Raw genomic sequence first — 21,138 nt, 5'->3', positions numbered from 1 at the left:
CTATATAAATGGGTCGAGGATGAAATTAGAGATTAGTGATCTGATTTGATATATAAAAGTGATAGAGAGTAATAATTTTTATTAAGTTATTAACGTAAAATGTGTATCGAATAAGTATGTTGATAAAAGTTTCTCTATGAGACGTGGTCCTAATACTTGTGAATTGTGTGATATACTGATATGATGAATTATATGAGATCGAAATCTTGTTCACATAAATGTTCACGTCGACAGAAATCCAAAATCCCACAACCTATTAAAAACATTATCTAATACCCCACGGAAGATAGTTACGTATCCTACTTAAGGGTTTTAACTTAATGGAGTTGATCATCCGAAATACATGTCAGCATCAAATTGCCAAATTCCTACATAAAATAATGAAAATGTAGAAAAAGTGTTAGGTGAAGAAAAGTATCGAATGTTTTTGGTGAAAAAGACAATCAAGAAAAAGATTTTCAACTTTTTATTTTTCTTGCCCTTTTTAAACTTCACCAAGAAAGGGAAAAAAAAAAAAGTAGGAAGACTTTATTTGTTGCCAAAAAAAATTGAGAAAAGGAAATAAAATTTCGCTTTATTATAAAGTTTGTGAAAAATTAATTTTGGAAAAAATAGAATTTTAGATGGAGACTTTCATCCAATAAATTATAAGCTTTTTTTTTTTTTTTTTTTTGAAAACATAAATTATAAGCTTAATTAAAGTTGTTTGTCTACTTTAAATTTGGAATCGAAATATATAACCTTTTTCTTTTTAATTGATTGAAGTGGGCCGGTTTAGACCAACTACTTCAGATCCAATGGGCCCACTTATGTTGATTAGACTTTGACCTCACCATTCCTTGTTATCTAGAAATCACAAGTAGATGTTTCTTAAATTACAAGGAAAACAATTTATAAATGAGTCATACTTCGTAAAATAGACTTATTTAATTTTTGTTTAATCATATTTAGTAGTATTCGAATCTTAGACTTTATTTGGACCTTTGTCTAAAGAACAAATCTTAAACTTGTTTAACTCATTAGAAACAACTAAACAAGAGAGATGGAGTTGAAAGTCTTGAGACGACGAAGAAGGGAGCACCCATGAGAAAACAAGTGAATTTTTTATTGGGTTGAGACCCCCCTAGCTGGTCTCCTTTTAAAGAGATTACGCTTATTACGATCATTTAGGCCCTGTTCTTATCAAATTATTTTCATTTCAGTTCAGTTCAGTCTAACTCCTTATTTCTTTCTTTCATAAAATAATTATTTCAGCTCAGTTCAGTTCAACTCTAATAAGTTAAGTTAAGTTAAGTTCAGCTCAGTTTAGTCAATAAGAACAAGCCCTAATTTCCGTGACTGTGGCATTTTGAGATTGCTTGATTATAAGTACGTATTAAGATAGAGATTTCTTCCCTAATTGGAGGGAGGTCAATCACCCCAATTTTAAGTATTTTTTTTTTCTAATTAAGAAGGAAGAAAAATCCCTTGTTTACATGTTTTTTATTTTTATATAATTTTAAAGAACTTACATCAATCACGTCCTATATTATCCTTAATTTTTTTAAAAAGTATTACTTGCTCAATTTGTTTTTATATTCATTTGTCATTTTCACTATATCCAAGTTGCTTTCATATTATAAATAATTCGTAACAAAACAAAATAAAAAATAAGGATACCATAAAAGAATAATATTGAATTTTGAGGGTATTAATTTAATTAGCAAGTGTCACCTTTTCTACATTCTTAAACTTTGACCCTTTTTATGGACATTTATATGACTTTGAATTTTTCATGCATGCATATTGCAGCTACGTATACGACCCGCCAAATTACCCAAAAAAAAAAAAAAAAAAAAAAAAAAAAAAAAAAAAAAAAGGAAAAGGTGGTGATAAAAGCTTTAGATAGTTGAACCTACCGACTTAATCTAAACAAGAAATTCAATACCAAAGGATAACTAATTAAATTGATCAAAATTGTCTATATGTATACCTTTTTCCGTTCAACTATTTCACTTGTACTTAATCTAAACAAGATTGAATACCAAAGAACAAAAATTGGTAAAGAATAAATATTGTTGATAATATTATAGTATGTAGAACGTACTAGACAAGAAGATGCTGCGAATGAATAAGCATTTATAGAAAATGAAGATACGTACTTCATATATTAAATTCCAACAATTTAATGACATTATGAAACTTAAAGCCTTTCCAACATCATTAATGTACAATATTCGTCATCATCGACCATCTACTGTAGTACTCCGTAATAGTAACCCAGCAACCTAGCCATTAAATGATGTTGTAATAACAACATCGATCATATGGAGTATAATTTATTACTCATATATGTAACACCAATAATAATCTTCCATACCTAGCTTACTATTTTTTTTTCTTGAGCAAAGAATGTACATGCAATTTAACTAGGCCGAATTGCTCTATGAGAATTTATTTCCACACATTGTAGGATAGTTTTCTTACCTGTCGAAATTAAATGGATTATTTTATTGATTAAAGCTAAAGAATGTTACAGATGCGTTGGATAAGACAACTAAAAGTTGTTATGCTGAACTAAAATAAACATTAATTACACCGATCAACACATAATTTTTTTTTTTTCCGTGTATTCTCGTATTTTAAAAGTTTACCTAACGTCTCATTTGTTTGCAAGATCCTACTTCGTATTTTATTTGCATGATTATGCTTTATGTATCATAATTGACGGCTTGGCGCCCCCTTAACTCCTTAAGTTCATTATTTTTCCAAAAGCAAATACATGTTTTAATATTACGATCTAGCGTTGATGGTACGAATAAAATTTTCTAGTTTCTTGGAAATTTATTGTAGTTGTGCGGATTTGAAATTTATGAAGTTAGCCCTAGCTGACCATGGAAGGGTTTGTATTTATTTATTAATTTATTTTTTTTAACGAGTAATAGTACAAATAGTAGTAGCAGTAGTATGATTGAAAACCCCTATATGAGTTCTCACGTGTTCCCAAAATGGGAAGCATGATATGATTATGTAAATATTTTTGGTTTACAATAAATTCACATTTATACAAATCTAGGCCTACATTTATGTCCTCCATTATTTGCCATAGACTTGTCGTTTGGTTGGCATGTGTATCATGCATGTTGTATAGCATGGCCACACTTTGTATTTTTCAATTTGGTGCGTCTTTTTTTCTTCCTATAAAGTAGAGTGCTATATGCCTATATATAGTAAGGTCTTAGTGCTCTTAGAGCACGAGTTTGGTGATCCAATTTGAAAAGGTAAATACTTTCTCCTTTTCAATTTGATTTGTCTAGTTTTCATTTTTGTTTGTCTCGAATTAGTCAATGAATTAGCTAACAATCTATAATCCGAGTTATTTTCAAAGCAAATAAAGGCGTGGTTAGATAAAATAATACGAAGTATAAGATAAGTAAAATAAAAATGAATAAGGAGTATTTGTTTACTTAATTTACCGTTTTTATAATTTGTAAAAACTCGATTTAAGAATGAAATTGAATTGGAAAACGGACACATAAATAATTAACTCAAAGAATTACATAACACTTTTACTCTCCACTACCCTCTCTTTGCTTTAGCTAATTTAATTATTCTTCTCCATCCAATCTTAAACACAAATTAAAGTATGCAATTTGGATTAGAGAATTACATCGATTTAGTGAGCAAATCAATGATAGGTAACCTACAAATCAAGCAAATCTATCGTAAGCATTAATTTATGCTGGATATTTGTCTGTTTTTCACTACTTTCTATGATTGTTGTTATATCGAAAATTAAATCATTATCACTACACCAGCATTATTCCTAACACTAACAATTTTTCGAAGTTATCATCATCATATACATGTACTTTAATGTAACAGCCAATAATAATGTGATTGTGTAGTATATACAATGATTTCACTAAGCTAGCTTAGTCAGAATTGTTTACTAACTATTGCTAGAGGAATCTCATTGATTAATGAACTCCCCATAATTTAGAAAGACGATGTGTACTAATCCTGGTTTATATTTAGGTTTAGGTTTTTAATTATGACTTACATTGTGCCGAATTAATTATCATCACATAGTTGTTGATTATGCCTTGTATGCTTAGAAAGGTGCCAGCGATTACATTGAATCAATTGACATCTAAAATGTTATCTCGTTAATAGGCTTATAGGCATTCGAATGAAGTCTTTGCCTTATTTGAGTTGAAGAAATTAAAGTTTTAATAGGGATCCACAATCTTAAAAAGAAAAAATCTCGTTAATAAGCTTAAATTTGATTATATGATCGAAGATGCAAAGATCAGATGATGGAGAATTACTGACTTCATCATGATGAAGAAATTGGGATAATGTGAAAATAAACTTAAAGAAACAAAACTAAAGAAAGAGTAAAAAAAAAAAAAAAAAATGAATTGAACTAATGTAATGCATTAAAAATTTCTCAAACGAATGTGTCCCCTAACTTAGAAGAGTAAAACGTTTGTTTGATTTTAAATTGTAGAACATGTTTGATTAAAGAAGTAGAACACACTGCTCAATTAGGGACAGTTATAATTTAAACCAACAAGTGTTTTTTTTGGTGTTGTAAAAAAGCACAATATTATTCAAACTTAACGTGCATGGACATGCAAACAAAACCAATGGAAGTTCATAGTTTTGCAGTATCTTAATATTTACTTCCTTCAAAAAAAAAAAAAAAAAATAAATAAATTATGGATTCCCATTTCCCAGCATCTGAGCTCAGGAGGGTTGACTTTAGCTACAAGAAGATTCCATTTTAGAATCTTTACCTAAACTCATGGAATCTTCATTCGAACTTTGGAAGTAGTAAAACAGTTGTTGCACGAAATTGCATGTATCCATGCTATACAATGATGTAATACTTCCTCTGTTATATATTTTGTGCAACGATTAGACATATTTTCTCTCTACTTTATGTCAAATTGTTGCAAATAATATATAACGGAGGTAGTATATTATACGTAATTAAAGATAGAGCCAGATTTGTCAAACTACACCATTGTCTTTGGATCAAATTTTACTCTGTAAATGTTTTACAAGCAGTCATTAGTAACCTTATTAATTCAATTAAAAAAATAAAAAAAAATCCTTTTGATACTATTCGATTATACGCCACTGCACAACTTTTGTGACATATACTTATGATAGACGTGTTTCTTTTTTGACTTTTACAATATTTCTTCTTGGCATACGAAGTATAATTTCAAAATGCTTAATTGAATTTTATACTCCCTCCGTGTTTTTTTAAGTGATACATTTTGACCGGCACATAGTTTTAGGCAATTTAATTGACTTAAATAAAATAAGAGGTAAGTGGGGTAGTAGAGTATTAAAAAATTGTTAAAGAAAGATAGTAGGGTTAATAGTTTATTGAAAAGTAATGAATGTGAGAGGAAAGGTATAATAAAAAAAGTAGTAGTGGGTTTGGGTGGGGGCCATGAGAGGAGAGAGATATAATATTTTAATGTATTATTTTGCCAAAAAAGGAAATATATCACTTAAAAAAACACGGCCAGAAATGGAAAATGTATCACTTAAAAAAACACGGAGGGAGTAGTCTACAACCTCTTAAATCGACTTTGTTTTGTATAGTAGATTAGCTAATTAAAATAGCAACATTATAAAATTATACGAGAGTACTCTCGAGGACGAATATCAAGTAAATATTATACATAGATATAGTATACACAACCTCATGACCTAAATTATTTAGCATCGACAATTAAACATCATATAGGTTGTGAACGACAAAGCATAATGTTTACAAATTGGCATCACCCTCCAGTCCCTTCCCTACCTCGATCTTGATTTACAGAGATTGAGGTACTATACATCGTATTCCATATATGAGCATGCACACACTAGCTAATTGAGCACGAGCTGCACAGATATAAGCTGCAATTCAAACTTGTACTTTTCGAAATATAATTCCGTGTGTGCACAAATTACTACTTGTCTAAGCATCAATTTATAGATTGGTTATTGCTAAACTCCTAAAGTCTTATACAGTACATTACCACATTTTCTGTTACTTCTATGTAGTTATTTTTTCTGGTGTAGTTTAGAATAATCACACAGATATATTGAACAAGAAAAGCTTGAATCGAGAAAGTTGTGCTTTTTAGTTGTCATTATAGAACATGAAAGGTCAAGGAATTAACAGAAATTTATTCGAATATGAAGTGAAAAAGATTTTTGGAAGGAATTCATATAATCAAATGCCGTTATATTATAAATGGAAAAAACCTCATCAAACCAAATCAATTTCCTGCAAGATACGATAGAATTGCCAAAACTCCAATCACAATCATAATGTTTAGGAAGTAGTTTGTTGGGAGAGGCTTATCAGGGCTACCACCAAAACCTTCGTATTCAGCGCGAATCTTTTGCTTCATGGAGTCCGATAGCTCACTCTGCAATTCAAATAAGCAACACACAACACACTCATTTGAATTTATTCTTCTCCACGATTAGACTCTTCCAAGTTTTAGATGTGACTGACTACACAAGAAAAAAGCTTCATCTTGTGTTTATTAAAAAAGACAAAAGTCACACGAAAAATGACACTTTTGTATTTCTTTTCTTTAATCCTGCAGCAGCCATGAAAAAGCAATGGAGATGAATAATCGAACAATATTACGGAGAATTAAGTGCTTTTATATTACTAAGAGCGATCACTGTGACAAACCTTGTTAGATGAGTACTTGGCTGCTTCAAACTTCTCTGGCGCTGCTCCGGCTGGACTTCCATCAAGAGAGAAACCCTGTCCACCATTCAGTCCTATTAGTCTAGTTTGAACTCTTCGAAGGTGAACTAAAAACAATTAGAAACTGTTGAAGGTAACCAAGACATAAGAATACAAATAAATCAAACAGATTGCTGGGGAATGTTTCAGAAATCTAATAAGAAACTCAAAATGTCTAGTCTTGATCATTTTAAATATCTGGCACCATTAAAAAAAAAAAGAAAAAAAAAACTTCATACTGTAGAAGATATGTGTACTCCCCTCCCCTGAATATGCCGTGTAACAAAAATGTCATTGAAAGCAATGGCAAAAGACCTGAATACCATAAGATACCATTGGCCCTCAAGCTTGGTATATCTTATGGCCACAATAATTTTAACCTTAGCCATTCTTTGTGACATCCCCTTTTGTCATTCCAATGTCTTTATTATTTACACCAAAAGAGCAGCACCTCCTGCCTATTCCAGACTTTGTTTAGTAGAAGCATGGTACGTACTCAGGCGAATGAGAGAAGGGGGTCCTCCCCATTACCTTCCTCTATCATCCCTCCTCATATGGCAGGATCCAATCACTTTCAATGGAATTCTTTACACACTACAGCAAGGCTTTACTGATATGGATATCGGGTGCGATAACTAGTCATATATTCAATTAAATGCCTTTTTTGAACTCTTTAATAACATGGAATGCTTGTTTATGAAATTAAGGTTCTTCTTTCTAATTTCAGCTCTTACAGTCTTACTCTTTCAATCACAAATTTTGAGAAAGAAATAGAGCAGCAAGTTGCATTGCTAATGAAGCCCATCCTGTCAATGCTTATACTAATATAATAGTAGATAGTGTTGATAGCCTCCCCAACTCCCAGCTTTATAATATTGTAAATTTGTAAGCAATGATAAACTAGATAAAAACTGGCTAGAAGGGTTTCCTAATTCCGTCTTTCATCATCTAATGGAAACTTGGCATAGACCTACTACCTCACCCATCCCAAAAGAAGGAACAATGTATACACGAGGAGAAAAAATATGACAAAAGCAAGAAGCACATATACATGAGAATTGAGAATGAGACAGACCTCAGGAGGGTCAAATTTGGCTCCTTGGTTGCTCAGCTTGGCATGGGATTCAGCATAATCCTTGAAAAATGCATCCTGATCAACTGCGTATTTCTCAGCATATACCTACAATAATTTTATTTCAGTACAATGAACACAAGGAGTCAAGGATCATGTGCAACACAATTGTTGCATTTCTATTGCATTAGGCATTGCTTTCTTTACCTTGAAAGATGGATCTTCAAAAAGAGCAGCATCAGTTGGCAAAACAAGCAAATCTGCATCTCTCTTCTCTTTGATGTCCTGAATCAAGCAATATAAATTAGCGCAAGTAGAGCTAAACCTCTTGTTTGTGATGATTAAACCAATTTGAAATGATACAAACCTTAAAATAGGAATTATCAAACTTCAACCACTGCACAGTCCAGGACTGCCCACCTGGAGCTCCTGGTCCATCTTTCTGATGATAGAGAAGAGTGCAATTTCATCATTTTAACAATAGTGTAAATACCCCAGACCTCTGATGGCCCTGATGCCGATTTTTAGGATACCATTCTGAGGTAAAAGGGGCAAGGGCTGATATACTTTTAGAGTACAGACATGTGCTTTTTATGCAGCAATATCATGCAATGAGATTGGATAGAGTGATAGACAGATACAAGGGAAAAAGAAAAGAAAGGCAGACAACTGTAAAATCATTATGTCTCTCAAACTTATGAATGTATGGCATAGTGACTTATCTGTTCCAAGGAATAGTACTCCAGTAGTTAGACACATTTCATTGAAATAATCTAGATTACCGGTTACAAGAATTACACTTCTGTGTCAACAACATTAATATCCATCTTAGAATTGCTATTCAGAGGGCCACAGAGGGAGGGAGCTGAGGGTAAATGTTCTTTCCATTCAAAGAAAATTATAGAATTACCGTGTATTTAGTCTCTGGTTTGCCCCAACCACTGCGTTCAGGTCTAGACCTTCCCAATGTATGTGCTCCAGATAATGCCACTATATCCTATCAACAAAAGCAGCTCATAATGAATATGATTGCCCAATTCACGTAACAGTTGATAATCCACATCAAAAACTCTTAACCTTGTCATTCAAACCCATTCTGTAGAAAACATCACGTAGATGTTGAGCAGGTGAAGGAGGTCCAGCATCTGAATAAGGGAATTTCAACTTTCAGAAAAGCAGCAAAACAACATAAAAGCACAAGCAGCATAGAGAGATCAAGAACTGTAAAGTTGGGGAGAAACATAGCAATTGGTCTGATATTTACAAAATATACGGAATATGTGAATTTTTATGAGGATATATTGTCCTCTAGCTGTACTTTAATCAAATCCATTGCTTTATCAAAAGGGTGTACGTAGTGAAAGTCCGTGGTGATAGCCCATGGAAAACCTTGGCACTGCTATACTGAACTTTGTTATCAAACCATCACAATGTAGATCTGTGAAAATTCCTCTTACCAGGAAGCCTTCCTTCTTCTGGGCACTGCTCTGGCCCTGTCACATCCACTCTTCCATACTTCATTGGTATCTTAGGACCACCAGCCTCCTAAAATATGTTCCAACAATTTAATCAATAAAGTTCCAACTTCCATCCTTTTCAATTGTTACTTAACTAAATACGAGAAAAGATGAGAAAACCTCTATTGCTGTAGCGCTAGCCAACTGGAATAGATCTGCATATGTCACTCCAGAGTACTTATCTTTTATGGGCTGGAGAAGTTTCAAGGCATTTATAAGGCCTGCAGCACCACATACATCAATTAAACAACCTGTGTTTTCCTTCGTAGAACAAATATTATGAGAAGAAAGTACACCACAAGGGGCACAGTGTTCCTTCTTTCATTAACAGGTTTATTCCTGTTAAGGAATAGACTCCATTGAAAAAAAGTTTCCCTTTGAACATACCTACAATTAGGAGTGAGTTCAAATAATATATATATATAACAAAATCTAGGAGTGATGTATCATAGAAGAGTAAAGAGATGCAGATAAAAAGGAATTGAAAGCCATCACAAAAAATGACAAGTGGTAACTCTAGCAAAAAGCTACTTATCTCTCAATTTTTTTCTTTGTAAAGGGAAAAAAAATTATTCAATCTGATATTTTGTAAAAAAATAAAAATAAAAATAAAAAAATTCAAAAGCATTGGCATTAGAAGGTCAAAAGTGGACAGAAATTTTGCTTAGAATACTATACTTGTACCATATATTTTCAAATAAAGGAGGGAAAAGAAGTCCACCATATTAAGGAGAACTTGTTATTACCTGCATTAGCTCCGTGTTTGAGCTCAGCCTCAAACCTCAGACTACCATTGGCTCCACCTCTCTGTGGCCATTCTTTAATATCCTTATTATAAGTACCAGCATCATGCCAACCTAAGCGAACCTACAAGTAAAGGGGTTATTTCCTCTAGCTCAGTCTTGGACAAAATATAACTTCTTCATTGACATGAATGCAGAGAGTGAAATTTTGTTTAGTAGACACGAGTATACTTCATTCTTTAATGATTGCATCAATTGGAAGCAGCATAAAGTTCTAGGAAAGGGGAAAAAGAGCATAAATTGTCCAAAATACCCATGTGAATATGTGATAACATTATAGTAAGAGAGGGAGAGAGGAACCAATGAAGTAGTGGGTAAAAAAAGTAACTACACAAGCATCAGGTTTTTTATAATGGTATTGACACAAATAATATAGAACTTCCCAACGAGGAAATTGCTGCTGTTAGTAAAGAACAGAGGACGTACTTGTTTTCAATCAAACATGATTACAAAAATCTCCACATGGACGTGATACAATTATTGAGAGGAACACAAGATCATTTAATTTTAAGCAAAAACACTTTGCTTCAGATCATAAGCCAGGGTCAGTTGAGTCCTAGCTATCCGAAGAAGTGAAACTTTCTCTTGACTATTCAAAATGTCCAAACTGAGCCACTAATATACGTTAACTAAAGGCATACAATCTAATATTTCTATTCTGTTAATGCAAATCATTTTATATAGGCTAGGAAAAAAATATATATCACCAGCATCAACTACACCAAACATCCAAACATCGTGAAATGGGAATTTTTATTTAGGGTGAAATGTGACTTTATGGGTACGAAAGGAGTATACTCTTTTATAAAGAACTTATAGTATGATTTTTGATGATTAATTGAGCAAGATATCTTTAGATTGGCGTTCAAATGATATTTTTAAGATATTAGGGAGCATATATCCATATAATGCCAATTTTGGTCAAAAGAATTGTCAAATATAGAAAACAGTATAACGAATTTCACAATCTTATTTAAACCTCTCTCATAGTCTCCTCATCAGCTCATCATCTTGAGAAATGTTATAATCTTTCCCAGCCTCCCAGGAGAGTGAGGTATGAAAGAATTCATTCTTACATGTTAAATTTTACAGTGGAAATAGTAGTACCTTCAATTGATACTCAAATTGACTCATTTCAGTTCACTTTTCCTTCAAGTTTTGTCACAAATAGACTAAGTTGATGAGGTTTCTAAAGCAGTTAAGCAATCGACATCATTACATCACCGAAAACATAAACTAATTGTAAAAGACTGCCATAAGAATAGCAAATGCACTTCAAGTAAAGCTCACAATCATGTTCACTTAACTGTAATAATTGCATTCGAAAGGCTGAACCCGAATGCCACACATCGAACATTCACAAACACGAGTCGAATAGACTAGCTACAAATTCACCTATCTCAATCTACTAACTCAAACCTATCCAATACAGTAGTATCTAATAATCTAAATCACTCACTCAGTCCAAATATAGTGGTCACATCACTAATCCAAAAATTACACTATCAATGCGACTATCAAATTCAAACCAAGTAGTATAAATTCAAAATATATTCTCCAATCAACAACATATAAAACCTAAACCTCAAAAAACATCGCAACAAAAATCAAATAATCAACACAAAAAATCAACAAAAAAGAAGAAAATCACCATAATCGGATGACAAAACTTAGTCTGAAGAAGCTCCTTGATATCCTCCCTAGCATTCTTCAACTGCGCAGGATCCGAAGCATAAGCATAACACTTGGTACTAAACCTCGTCTTCGTCACATAACCCGAACCTTCTCTCTACCAAAAAAAAAACACAAAAAATCAACAAAAATAACAGAAAAAAACCTCAAAATCAGCGTCAAAAATGGCGGAAATGGAAGAAAAACCTGTCTCAGAAAAAGGTTAGAAACGAGCGGAGATGATCGGAGACATTTGAAGGAAGACGAAGAAGAAGAGGAAGAGAGAGAAAGACGAGAGATGGAAGACGGAGGAAGAAGACGAGAAGCGGCGGTTGCGGCGGCGGCGGCGGCGGTGGAAGAGAAGGATGACGCCATTGATAAAGAATCGGACATTTGGGTGGGGAAGAAGGTGGTTTTATTGTTTCAGTGGTTTTTCTCTCTCCTCTTACTACTGGATTTCAGGATTACAAGCTCAAGGGATGCCACGCGTTTTTTATTTGTTTTTTTTTTTTTTGGGTTTTAATTAATTGTTTAAAACGAGATTAAGGGATGAATCATACTGTACTTAGTCAAATAATGTAGTCATTAGTGGGTAGGTGGTTGTGTCTTTACGTGTATTTTTATTTTTTAATCAAGGTGGCTTTTGTCTAAAATAGATTCTACTTTTGTGTCGGTTTATTTTTGGGCCGGAGTTTAAGTTGTGTGTTTACATTTCATGCTTATAAACATTGCTCGGGACAAAGCCTAAAAATGTTACTGTAGTACTTTTACGGCGTTGACTAGGTGTTACAGCGTTGACTTACCCCATCCTTTCTAATTTTTTACTCTTATTTAATTACTAGGCAGGTAAGTAGTTTTAATTAAAGACTTATTCCATTAATTTTGTTGATTTTGCAAATTATCATAAGTTAGGGTTTTTGATTTGGGGGTTAATTATTCCCATCAATGTTTTGTAGGATGAAGATAGCAGTAATGTCGAGGGGTTAGAAGTGCTTTTGCGGTCTTCTTGTTGTTGTTAGGATCTCATGGACACATGAGAATCCAAGAAGAAGGTTCAAGGCTTGCAAATTATTGAATAACAAATGAGAGGAGAGGGAATTTTTTGTTTCACTTACCCTTTCACTTGGCCAAAATTAACCCACGAATTGAAGCATTCAATTTCATGTTTGCCATGGTAGCCTTTCTTTGCAGAGGTATAATGTGAGGTGAGGAAAACATAGAGAAGTAATTGAGAGGAGAGAGAAAGTAATTGGAGGGAAAGAAAGGGTAATAAATTAGAAGGGAGGCGGTAAATCGACGCACGTGCCTCTCACGTGATAGTCAAGCCGTAAAACGAGTCAACAGGCCTAAAATCGCCCTCAGGTGTGTTTTTACAAAGTTATGTGGTTTTAGGTGTGTTTAAACCAAAAAAAAAAAAAATTATTAGGTGGTTTTTCACAACAAAACTGTTTTAAAAGATGTTATTTGACAAAATTTTCTTCTTTATATACTCTTTCACATCACTATGATTTAGAATAATTAAAAGATTAACCTTTTTTTCGATCACGCACAAATTTTACGGCTTTACCCATGAAACAACACTTTACAACAATCCCATCAAATAAAAAAGCAAATCCTCCATCATCCGGGGGGGGGGACACATTCTTTTGAAGGAGAAAAATCCTCCTAATGAAGAAAAAAAGTCCTTTCTTTTAAGGAAGAAATGTTCCTCCTAAAAGAGAAGAGTTATTATAAACCTAAATCAAATAAAAACAAAGAATAAAAAGCACACAAAAACAAAATTTGGGGCTTTTCATCGGTAAAAACCGATGGAGCCTTTCTAAAATTTAACAATAGAGACTAGCGTTTTTAGAGAGAGGAGAAGGGAGAGAGGTTGTGTGGAGTAACTTTTTAGCCTTTCTTTTCCATTTTTTTTTCCCTACATTTGAAAAAAAATTGAGATAAATTTTATAAATAGTGTTTGGACATTATATCCTTTGAAATGTTTATGTACTTATCTACTCTCATTAATATTAGTTGACCATTTTATTGAACTCTTAAGACCGGTGTACGCCTGTGCGGATATTTATACCACTAAAAATTTGTGTTTACATATTTTCCTTCATTAATGTTTTTTTTTTTTTTTTACACACTCATTAATGTTAAATTAGTAAATACTAATGTTGCGACGTAAACCAAACTAAAAGAGATTTCTGGACATGACTAGGTATAACATCGCGCTTGTTAGTCATCCCAGTGATAACAAAACTGTTACCCTCCTCAATACGACAATACCCAAACTCGATACAAGAGACAGGATAAATGTTCAATGTCATCATGTGTATATAAATCAAACAACAAATAATGAGAACACTTATTTTACATCTAGCACCTTCGTAAGAAGTATTTGTTTTCATTCTATTTTCTCTACAATAACATGCACTTAGAAGATATTTGGTATCCAATTATTTTCGAGTACAGTTTCACATCCTAATTTCCCATTTAAAACTCAATTTTGATCAATTGTCTCAAAATTTGCCATGTCTACATACATGCTTGTATATGAGTACACGACAGTGTTAGTGAGACCAAAGTGCCAAATTGTTAGTTGCACCAGCTCACCCAGATACACTGCTATTAACCTAACACAAACAACAGATATTTGACATAAGCATATCTTAAATAAATGCAAATAAAGGACTAAGACAATAACTGTTCACTATAATTAGTCAAGAATTTTAGGTTTTGTAAAATCTATATAATTGACTTACTACATACATTATTTTCTTATTAGCACACATACGTTGACATTGCACACTTTAATGTTTTCTTAAGAACTTGTATTAGTTTTATAATAATTAGCTTATTCGTATAAGGTAGAGAAATTACTCATACTATTACCAATTGATTTTAATATAAAATTTCCTCCTTAGGCCTTATTTTATACATACCGAACTCTCCTTCCCCTTATTTGCGTTGCCTAATCCAATCCGATCCCATGAGTTATATTATTTCATTAACAATGCTTCAATCACATGTTATGATAATACTACAAATAATTGCTACTATAGTATTAAATTTTGTAATTTAAGCATACAAGTATATAAGTCGTCCCACAAATGCAACATCAAATCACATCACTTATTGATTTATGATAAGTCATTTTATATCTTGAGTTAACAACCAATCAACTATATATGTTGAAGATTAATCACAACCCCTCTAACTATTTAGCTTCAAGAGGCTTGTCGATCTAGAATCAATGCTATAATCACGTACATATTACTCCAATAATTGCTACTATAACTTTAAATATAATCGGATTTTGTAATATAGATAAACATATAAACTATTCCAGGATATAAGTCGTCTCACATTATTAGCACAACATCAAATCACATATCACTTATTGATTTGTGATAAATCGTTTTATATTTTGAGTTAACAACCAATCAATTATGTCGAAGAATTAATAATCCTTCTAACTATTTAGCTTCAAGATTGAGGCTTGTCGATCTAGAATCAATGTTTCAATCACATAATACTCCAAATAAATTGCTACTAAAACTTTCAAAATAATTGGATTTTGTAATATAAGCATACAAGTATTTAAGTCGTCCCACATATTATTAATGCAACATCAAATCACATATCACTTGTTGATTTGTGATAAATTGTTTTATATTTTGAGTTAACAATCAATCAACAATATCGTAATCATTCTTATCAGTCTTGTTTGATAATTGGTTGTTGGCTGTCGACTAATATCATTGGTTGGGTAATACGTTATTTGTATTGGCTTTTTGTTGGTTGTTTGACTTTTTGTCTGTTTAAAATCACAATGTTTTGTTAAATGACAGTTGTGTTAGAGAATATGATTAGTATTCTCACAGTAAATACTCCAAGTAAATACTTGATGACCTTTGGTGTAATGCATCTTCTCATATACTTAGGATTGTACCTGTTGATATTCCTAGGTTGTAATCTATATATTTGATGAATGAGAATATGCTAGGCAAGGAGTTTTCACACCATCTTACATGGTATCACAGCCACCTAAGGTTTCTTTTTTTTCCTTAGCCGATCCTGGTCAGTGTGCCTAGCCGACCTCCTTCCTCCCTCTGCCAACCAACCCTTCTCCACCAATGGCCGGTGATGATGAACAACCTACTCCTCCCTCCCCCGCAACTTTCCATCCTGCTTATGCCGTATCCAACATCAAGAATTTGATGAGCATCACTCTCGATCAAGAAGAGGGACAATATGCTACTTGGGTCGAATTGTTCCAAATTCAAGCATGTGCCTTCAACGTCCTCGATCACATTGACAATGAAGTCTCCCGCCCTTCTGGCATTGATGATGCAACATGGAAGCGCCTCGACGCTATCGTCAAGCAATGGATATATGGCACCATTTCAAAGGACTTGGTTCACACAATCATGAAACCTGGGGCTACGGCAATCGAATTGTGGGGACGCCTTGCCGACCTCTTTCATGATAATAAGCACACTCGTGCCGTGTACCTTGAGGAGCAGTTTAATAGCACTCGCCTTGAGAACTTTGCCAACATGACTGAATATTGTCGGCAAATTAAGTTACTCGCGGATCAATTGAGCAATGTTGACAACCCAGTTTCCGAGCAAAAGATGGTTCTTCAACTCATCTCTGGACTCCCTAAGGGTGAATATGACACGGTTGCCGCCATGATTCAGCAATCCGACCCTCTTCCTAGTTTCAATCAAGCACGTTCTCGTTTTCTATTGGAGGAAACTAGAAAAGCCAAGCAAGAAGAGCACGGTCAACATGCTTTGGTTGCTCAACAAAAATATGCTAACACCACCACCACCACGCCGGCACCCCAGCAACCCTCCGACCAGCAACAGCGCGGCGGTGGGCGTGGTGGCAGCAGGGGCCGCGGCCGCAACAACTTCCGCAATGGGAAGGGCCGTGGTCGTGGGGGAAAGCCGCAGCAACAACAATCACAACAATTCCCCCAACAGGCCCAAGCCCAGTCAGCGCCATTTTGGGGAGCCCAAACCCAATGGCAGCAGCCTAATTATGGGCAGTGGGCTTCCCCACCATGCCCCTATCCCACTGGGCCGACCCAACAGCAATTTCGGGCTCCTCAGCATGGCATCCTTGGTGCACGTCCGACCCAACAGCAAGCCTATTTTGCTCCCACCCCTCAACAAGCTCCATATGGGCCTCTTATGTCTCCAACTGATTTGGGTCAGGCCTATAGCTCCATGAGTTTGCAACAACCCGATAATGGTTGGTATATGGATACCGGTGCCTCATCCCATCTTACTCACAACTCCGGTAATCTCTCTAAATTATTTCCTTTGCGTTTTCCTCAATTTATTTTGGTTGGAGATGGTAAACGCATTCCAATTCAAGGCTATGGCACTACCACCACACCACCCCCCCCCCATCCTCCTTTTACCCTCAACACTGTCCTTTTTACTCCTAATATCATTAAAAATTTAATTTCTGTTAGGAAGTTCACTAGTGACAATTCAGTTTCTGTTGAGTTTGACCCTTTTGGTTTTTCTGTGAAGGATCTCAATACGGGGAAGCCTCTAGCGAGGTGCAGTAGTGTGGGGGACCTCTATCCATTCACTCCGTCTTCCGCTACTTCAGTCAACCAACAACTCTCTTTAGCTGCAATATCTCCTTCCACCTGGCACAGTCGTCTCGGTCATCCTAGCGAACCAGTTTTCAATGCTTTGAGGAATAGAAACTTCTTTCAATGTCATAAGGGATCATCCTCCCATTTTTGCTATTCTTGTCCATTAGGAAAGCATGTTAGACTTCCTTTTAAATCCTCTGTATCGGTTACTTTCTCTCCTTTTGATATTATCCATGCGGATTTATGGACTTCCCCTATTACTAGCAAATTGGGCCACAAGTATTTTTTAGTACTACTTGATGATTTCTCACATTTTGTTTGGGTTTATCCTTTAAAGTTTAAATCTCAAGTGTATGATATTTTTCTTCAATTTAGGGCCTATGTTCTCACTCAATTTGAAAAGAACATTAAATCTTTTCAAAGTGACAATGGGCGTGAATTTCATAATTCCCCTTTTGAACAATTTTGTTTGACAAATGGCCTTCGTTTCCGTTCTTCTTGCCCAAACACTTCTTCTCAAAATGGGAAGGCCGAGCGAATGATCCGTACCATCAATAATATGGTTCGCACCCTCCTTTTTCATGCATCACTCCCACCATCTTTTTGGGTATATGCCCTATCGGTTGTCACACATACACTTAACATTCTTCCTACTACTACCTTGAAAAATAAGTGTCCCACCGAAATTCTTTTTCGTCGTATTCCCACATATGACCACCTCCGAATTTTCGGTTGTTTGTGCTACCCTAACCTTTCCTCCACCGCTCCAAATAAATTGGCACCTAGATCCACTCCGTGCATTTTTTTGGGTTATCCGAGTAGCCATAGAGGGTATCTTTGTTATGATCTTTCGACTAACAAGACAATTCTCTCTCGTCATGTCACTTTCGTCGAACACATTTTTCCTTTTTCCAATATACAAGCTTTTAGGGAGTCTGACTATGATTTTCTTGATTCTGATTTTCCTCCAACAATCACTCATCAATTCCATAATCATAGCCCACCTCACACTCCTACCCACGTTCCAGCTGGGCCCACTTCTCACACCGGCCCACAGCACACTCCCCTCCACACCGTCCTACCTCATGACCCACCATCACCTGCTGGGCATAATAGCCCGCCTGTTGGGCGTGGGCCTGTTCAATCAGCCCCGGCCCAACAGCGTACTACCCATCAGGTGAGCCCAACTCCATCCTCTCCCTCCAGCCCAATTACTCCAGCTAGCCCAGTTCCACCTCCTCTCTCTCCTCAAATGCAGACCCGAGCTAAACACGGGATCTTTACACCCAAAGTGCCGTTCAATTTGAATGTTCAAGCCATCTCTCCACTCCCCAAGAGTCCAAAACTTGCATTGCTTGATCCTAATTGGAATGCGGCTATGGTCGAGGAATTTAATGCTCTTTCCGACCAACATACATGGGATCTTGTTCCGAAACCAGATGGAGTTAACGTCATTCGGTGCATGTGGTTATTTAAGCATAAATTTAGAGAAAATGGGGACCTTGAGAGACATAAGGCTCGGCTAGTGGTCAATGGGAAGTCACAAGAGGTTGGAGTCGATTGTGACGAAACTTTTAGTCCGGTTGTGAAACCGGCCACCATTCGCACCGTCCTTAGTATTGCTATGGGGAAGAATTGGCCTATACATCAATTGGATGTTAAAAATGCATTTCTTCACGGTCACTTGAAAGAAACGGTGTACATGCATCAACCGCCGGGTTTTGTGGATCGAAAAAATCCCACTCATGTGTGTAAGCTCCGGAGATCTTTATATGGGTTGAAACAAGCACCACGTGCTTGGTACCAACGGTTTGCTTCCTACCTTGTGCATATTGGCTTCACTTGTAGCACAAGTGATACTTCACTGTTCATTTTTCATCAAGGGAAAGACACGGCTTACCTATTGCTTTATGTGGATGATATTGTTATTACGGCCTCCTCCGAAAAATTAAAATCCTCCATCATCACATTGCTCAAATCCGAATTTCACATGACTGATCTTGGGCAGCTTAGTTATTTTTTGGGTATCAAGGTTAGCCGAACTTCTCATGGCATGTTTCTTTCTCAACAAAAATATGCCGAAGACATCCTACTCCGAGCAAATATGTCGGCTTGCAAAGCTGCTTCCACCCCCGTGGACACACAACCAAAACTAAGTGCCATGGCAGGGGCCCCTGTTTCGGGCCCTTCGCTATACCGTAGTCTAGCTGGTGCCTTGCAATATTTAACTTTCTCTCGGCCCGACATTGCATACGCAGTTCAACAATGTTGCCTCTTCATGCATGACCCTCGAGTGCCTCATTTTAATGCCCTCAAACGCATCTTGAGATACATCAAGGGGACAATCGATCATGGTCTTCACCTTTATCCCTCCGCTCCGACTAGCCTTATTGCTTATACGGACGCCGATTGGGGTGGCTGCCCCGACTCTAGGCGCTCCACGTCCGGCTACTGTGTCTACTTGGGGGATAATCTCATTTCTTGGTCCGCAAAGAGGCAAGCTACTTTATCTCGTTCTAGTGCCGAGGCCGAGTATCGCGGTGTAGCAAACGTGGTTGCTGAAACATGTTGGCTAAGAAATTTGCTATTTGAGCTACATTGCCCCATTCGGAAGGCAACCTTAGTGTATTGTGATAATGTTTCTGCGGTTTATTTGTCAAGCAATCCGGTTAATCATCAACGAACGAAGCACATTGAAATGGACATCCATTTTGTTCGTGAGAAGGTGGCTTTGGGTCACATCCGGGTCCTTCATGTTCCGTCCGCATATCAATACGCCGATATCTTTACTAAGGGTCTTCCGAGGCAATTGTTCATCGAGTTCAAGCATAGTCTTAGCGTCCTTCCTCCTTCCGCTTCGACTACGGGGGTGTGTTAGAGAATATGATTAGTATTCTCACAGTAAATACTCCAAGTAAATACTTGATGACCTTTGGTGTAATGCATCTTCTCATATACTTAGGATTGTACCTGTTGATATTCCTAGGTTGTAATCTATATATTTGATGAATGAGAATATGCTAGGCAAGGAGTTTTCACACCATCTTACAAGTTGGATGTTAGTAACTTTCGATCTAATTTTAGCTAAATAACCCAACTTTTCAGCTTGATGTAAATCCCATTTACTATACTAAACAAAGTTTGATATAGATAATACAACACCCTTTTATATACACTCATGTGTACATAAAAACCAAGGGTGATTTTCTTACTCATTTAATTGATATTTTTTCTTCTCATTTCAAGGTTATAAAAATGAAAACAAAATACGCAGTATAACAAATGAGTTAAAAATACTATTCTTAGCTCTTGGGTACATGTTAAGTACTGTAAAAATATACTCCTACAGTCAGTATTTGTAATTTTCTTGCAAGAAAATTCAATAACATACTTTATGACGTCAACGAACATGTCTAATCAACTCATGCCAAAATCATTATGACGTCATGTATATTCAAATTATTATCCAATTACCCAACAACTAGCCTAACCTTAGCCAAAATTCCCAACAAAAAATTAGAATTTTTTTATTTATTTTAACAAACACTTTTAAATTACCAAACACGTCACAAAAAAATCTAAATAACACACTCCAATAATAATTATTAATAAATAATAAACCAATTAATTTAATCCCCTCACACGCTTAATTAGCACGTGCACTTCACTCTCCCCTTCCCTTTATCAAAACCCCCTCCCTTATTTTTTTT

At 35.4% G+C, this 21,138-nt stretch overlaps 1 protein-coding gene across 2 annotated transcripts; it reads right to left on the bottom strand.

Annotated features, from left to right (window-relative positions):
* Positions 1–6,223: 6,223 nt before the first annotated feature.
* LOC145639315 (putative L-ascorbate peroxidase 6, chloroplastic/mitochondrial) lies at positions 6,224–12,267 on the bottom strand. Of its 2 annotated transcripts, none has more exons than XM_081690527.1 (12): positions 12,028–12,267; positions 11,801–11,938; positions 10,093–10,213; positions 9,467–9,567; positions 9,287–9,374; positions 8,907–8,974; positions 8,740–8,826; positions 8,197–8,271; positions 8,037–8,114; positions 7,833–7,937; positions 6,701–6,775; positions 6,224–6,425 (listed from the first exon to the last, which is right to left on the bottom strand). In XM_081690527.1, the coding sequence occupies exons 1-12, from the start codon at positions 12,211–12,213 to the stop codon at positions 6,273–6,275; spliced, it is 1,275 nt and encodes a 424-aa protein (XP_081546653.1). In that variant the 5' UTR covers positions 12,214–12,267; the 3' UTR covers positions 6,224–6,272. The 2 variants fall into 2 exon arrangements, with proteins under 2 accessions (XP_081546653.1, XP_081546654.1); XM_081690528.1 differs by lacking the exon at positions 6,224–6,425 and adding an exon at positions 6,446–6,602.
* Positions 12,268–21,138: the final 8,871 nt, after the last annotated feature.

The sequence above is a fragment of the Chenopodium album genome, chromosome 7 (genome assembly GCF_948465745.1).
Source record: "Chenopodium album chromosome 7, dcCheAlbu1.1, whole genome shotgun sequence".
Lineage (NCBI taxonomy): Eukaryota > Viridiplantae > Streptophyta > Magnoliopsida > Caryophyllales > Amaranthaceae > Chenopodium > Chenopodium album.
Note: the sequence above shows the minus strand (reverse complement) of the source record. Positions and strands in the feature narration are given on the sequence as shown.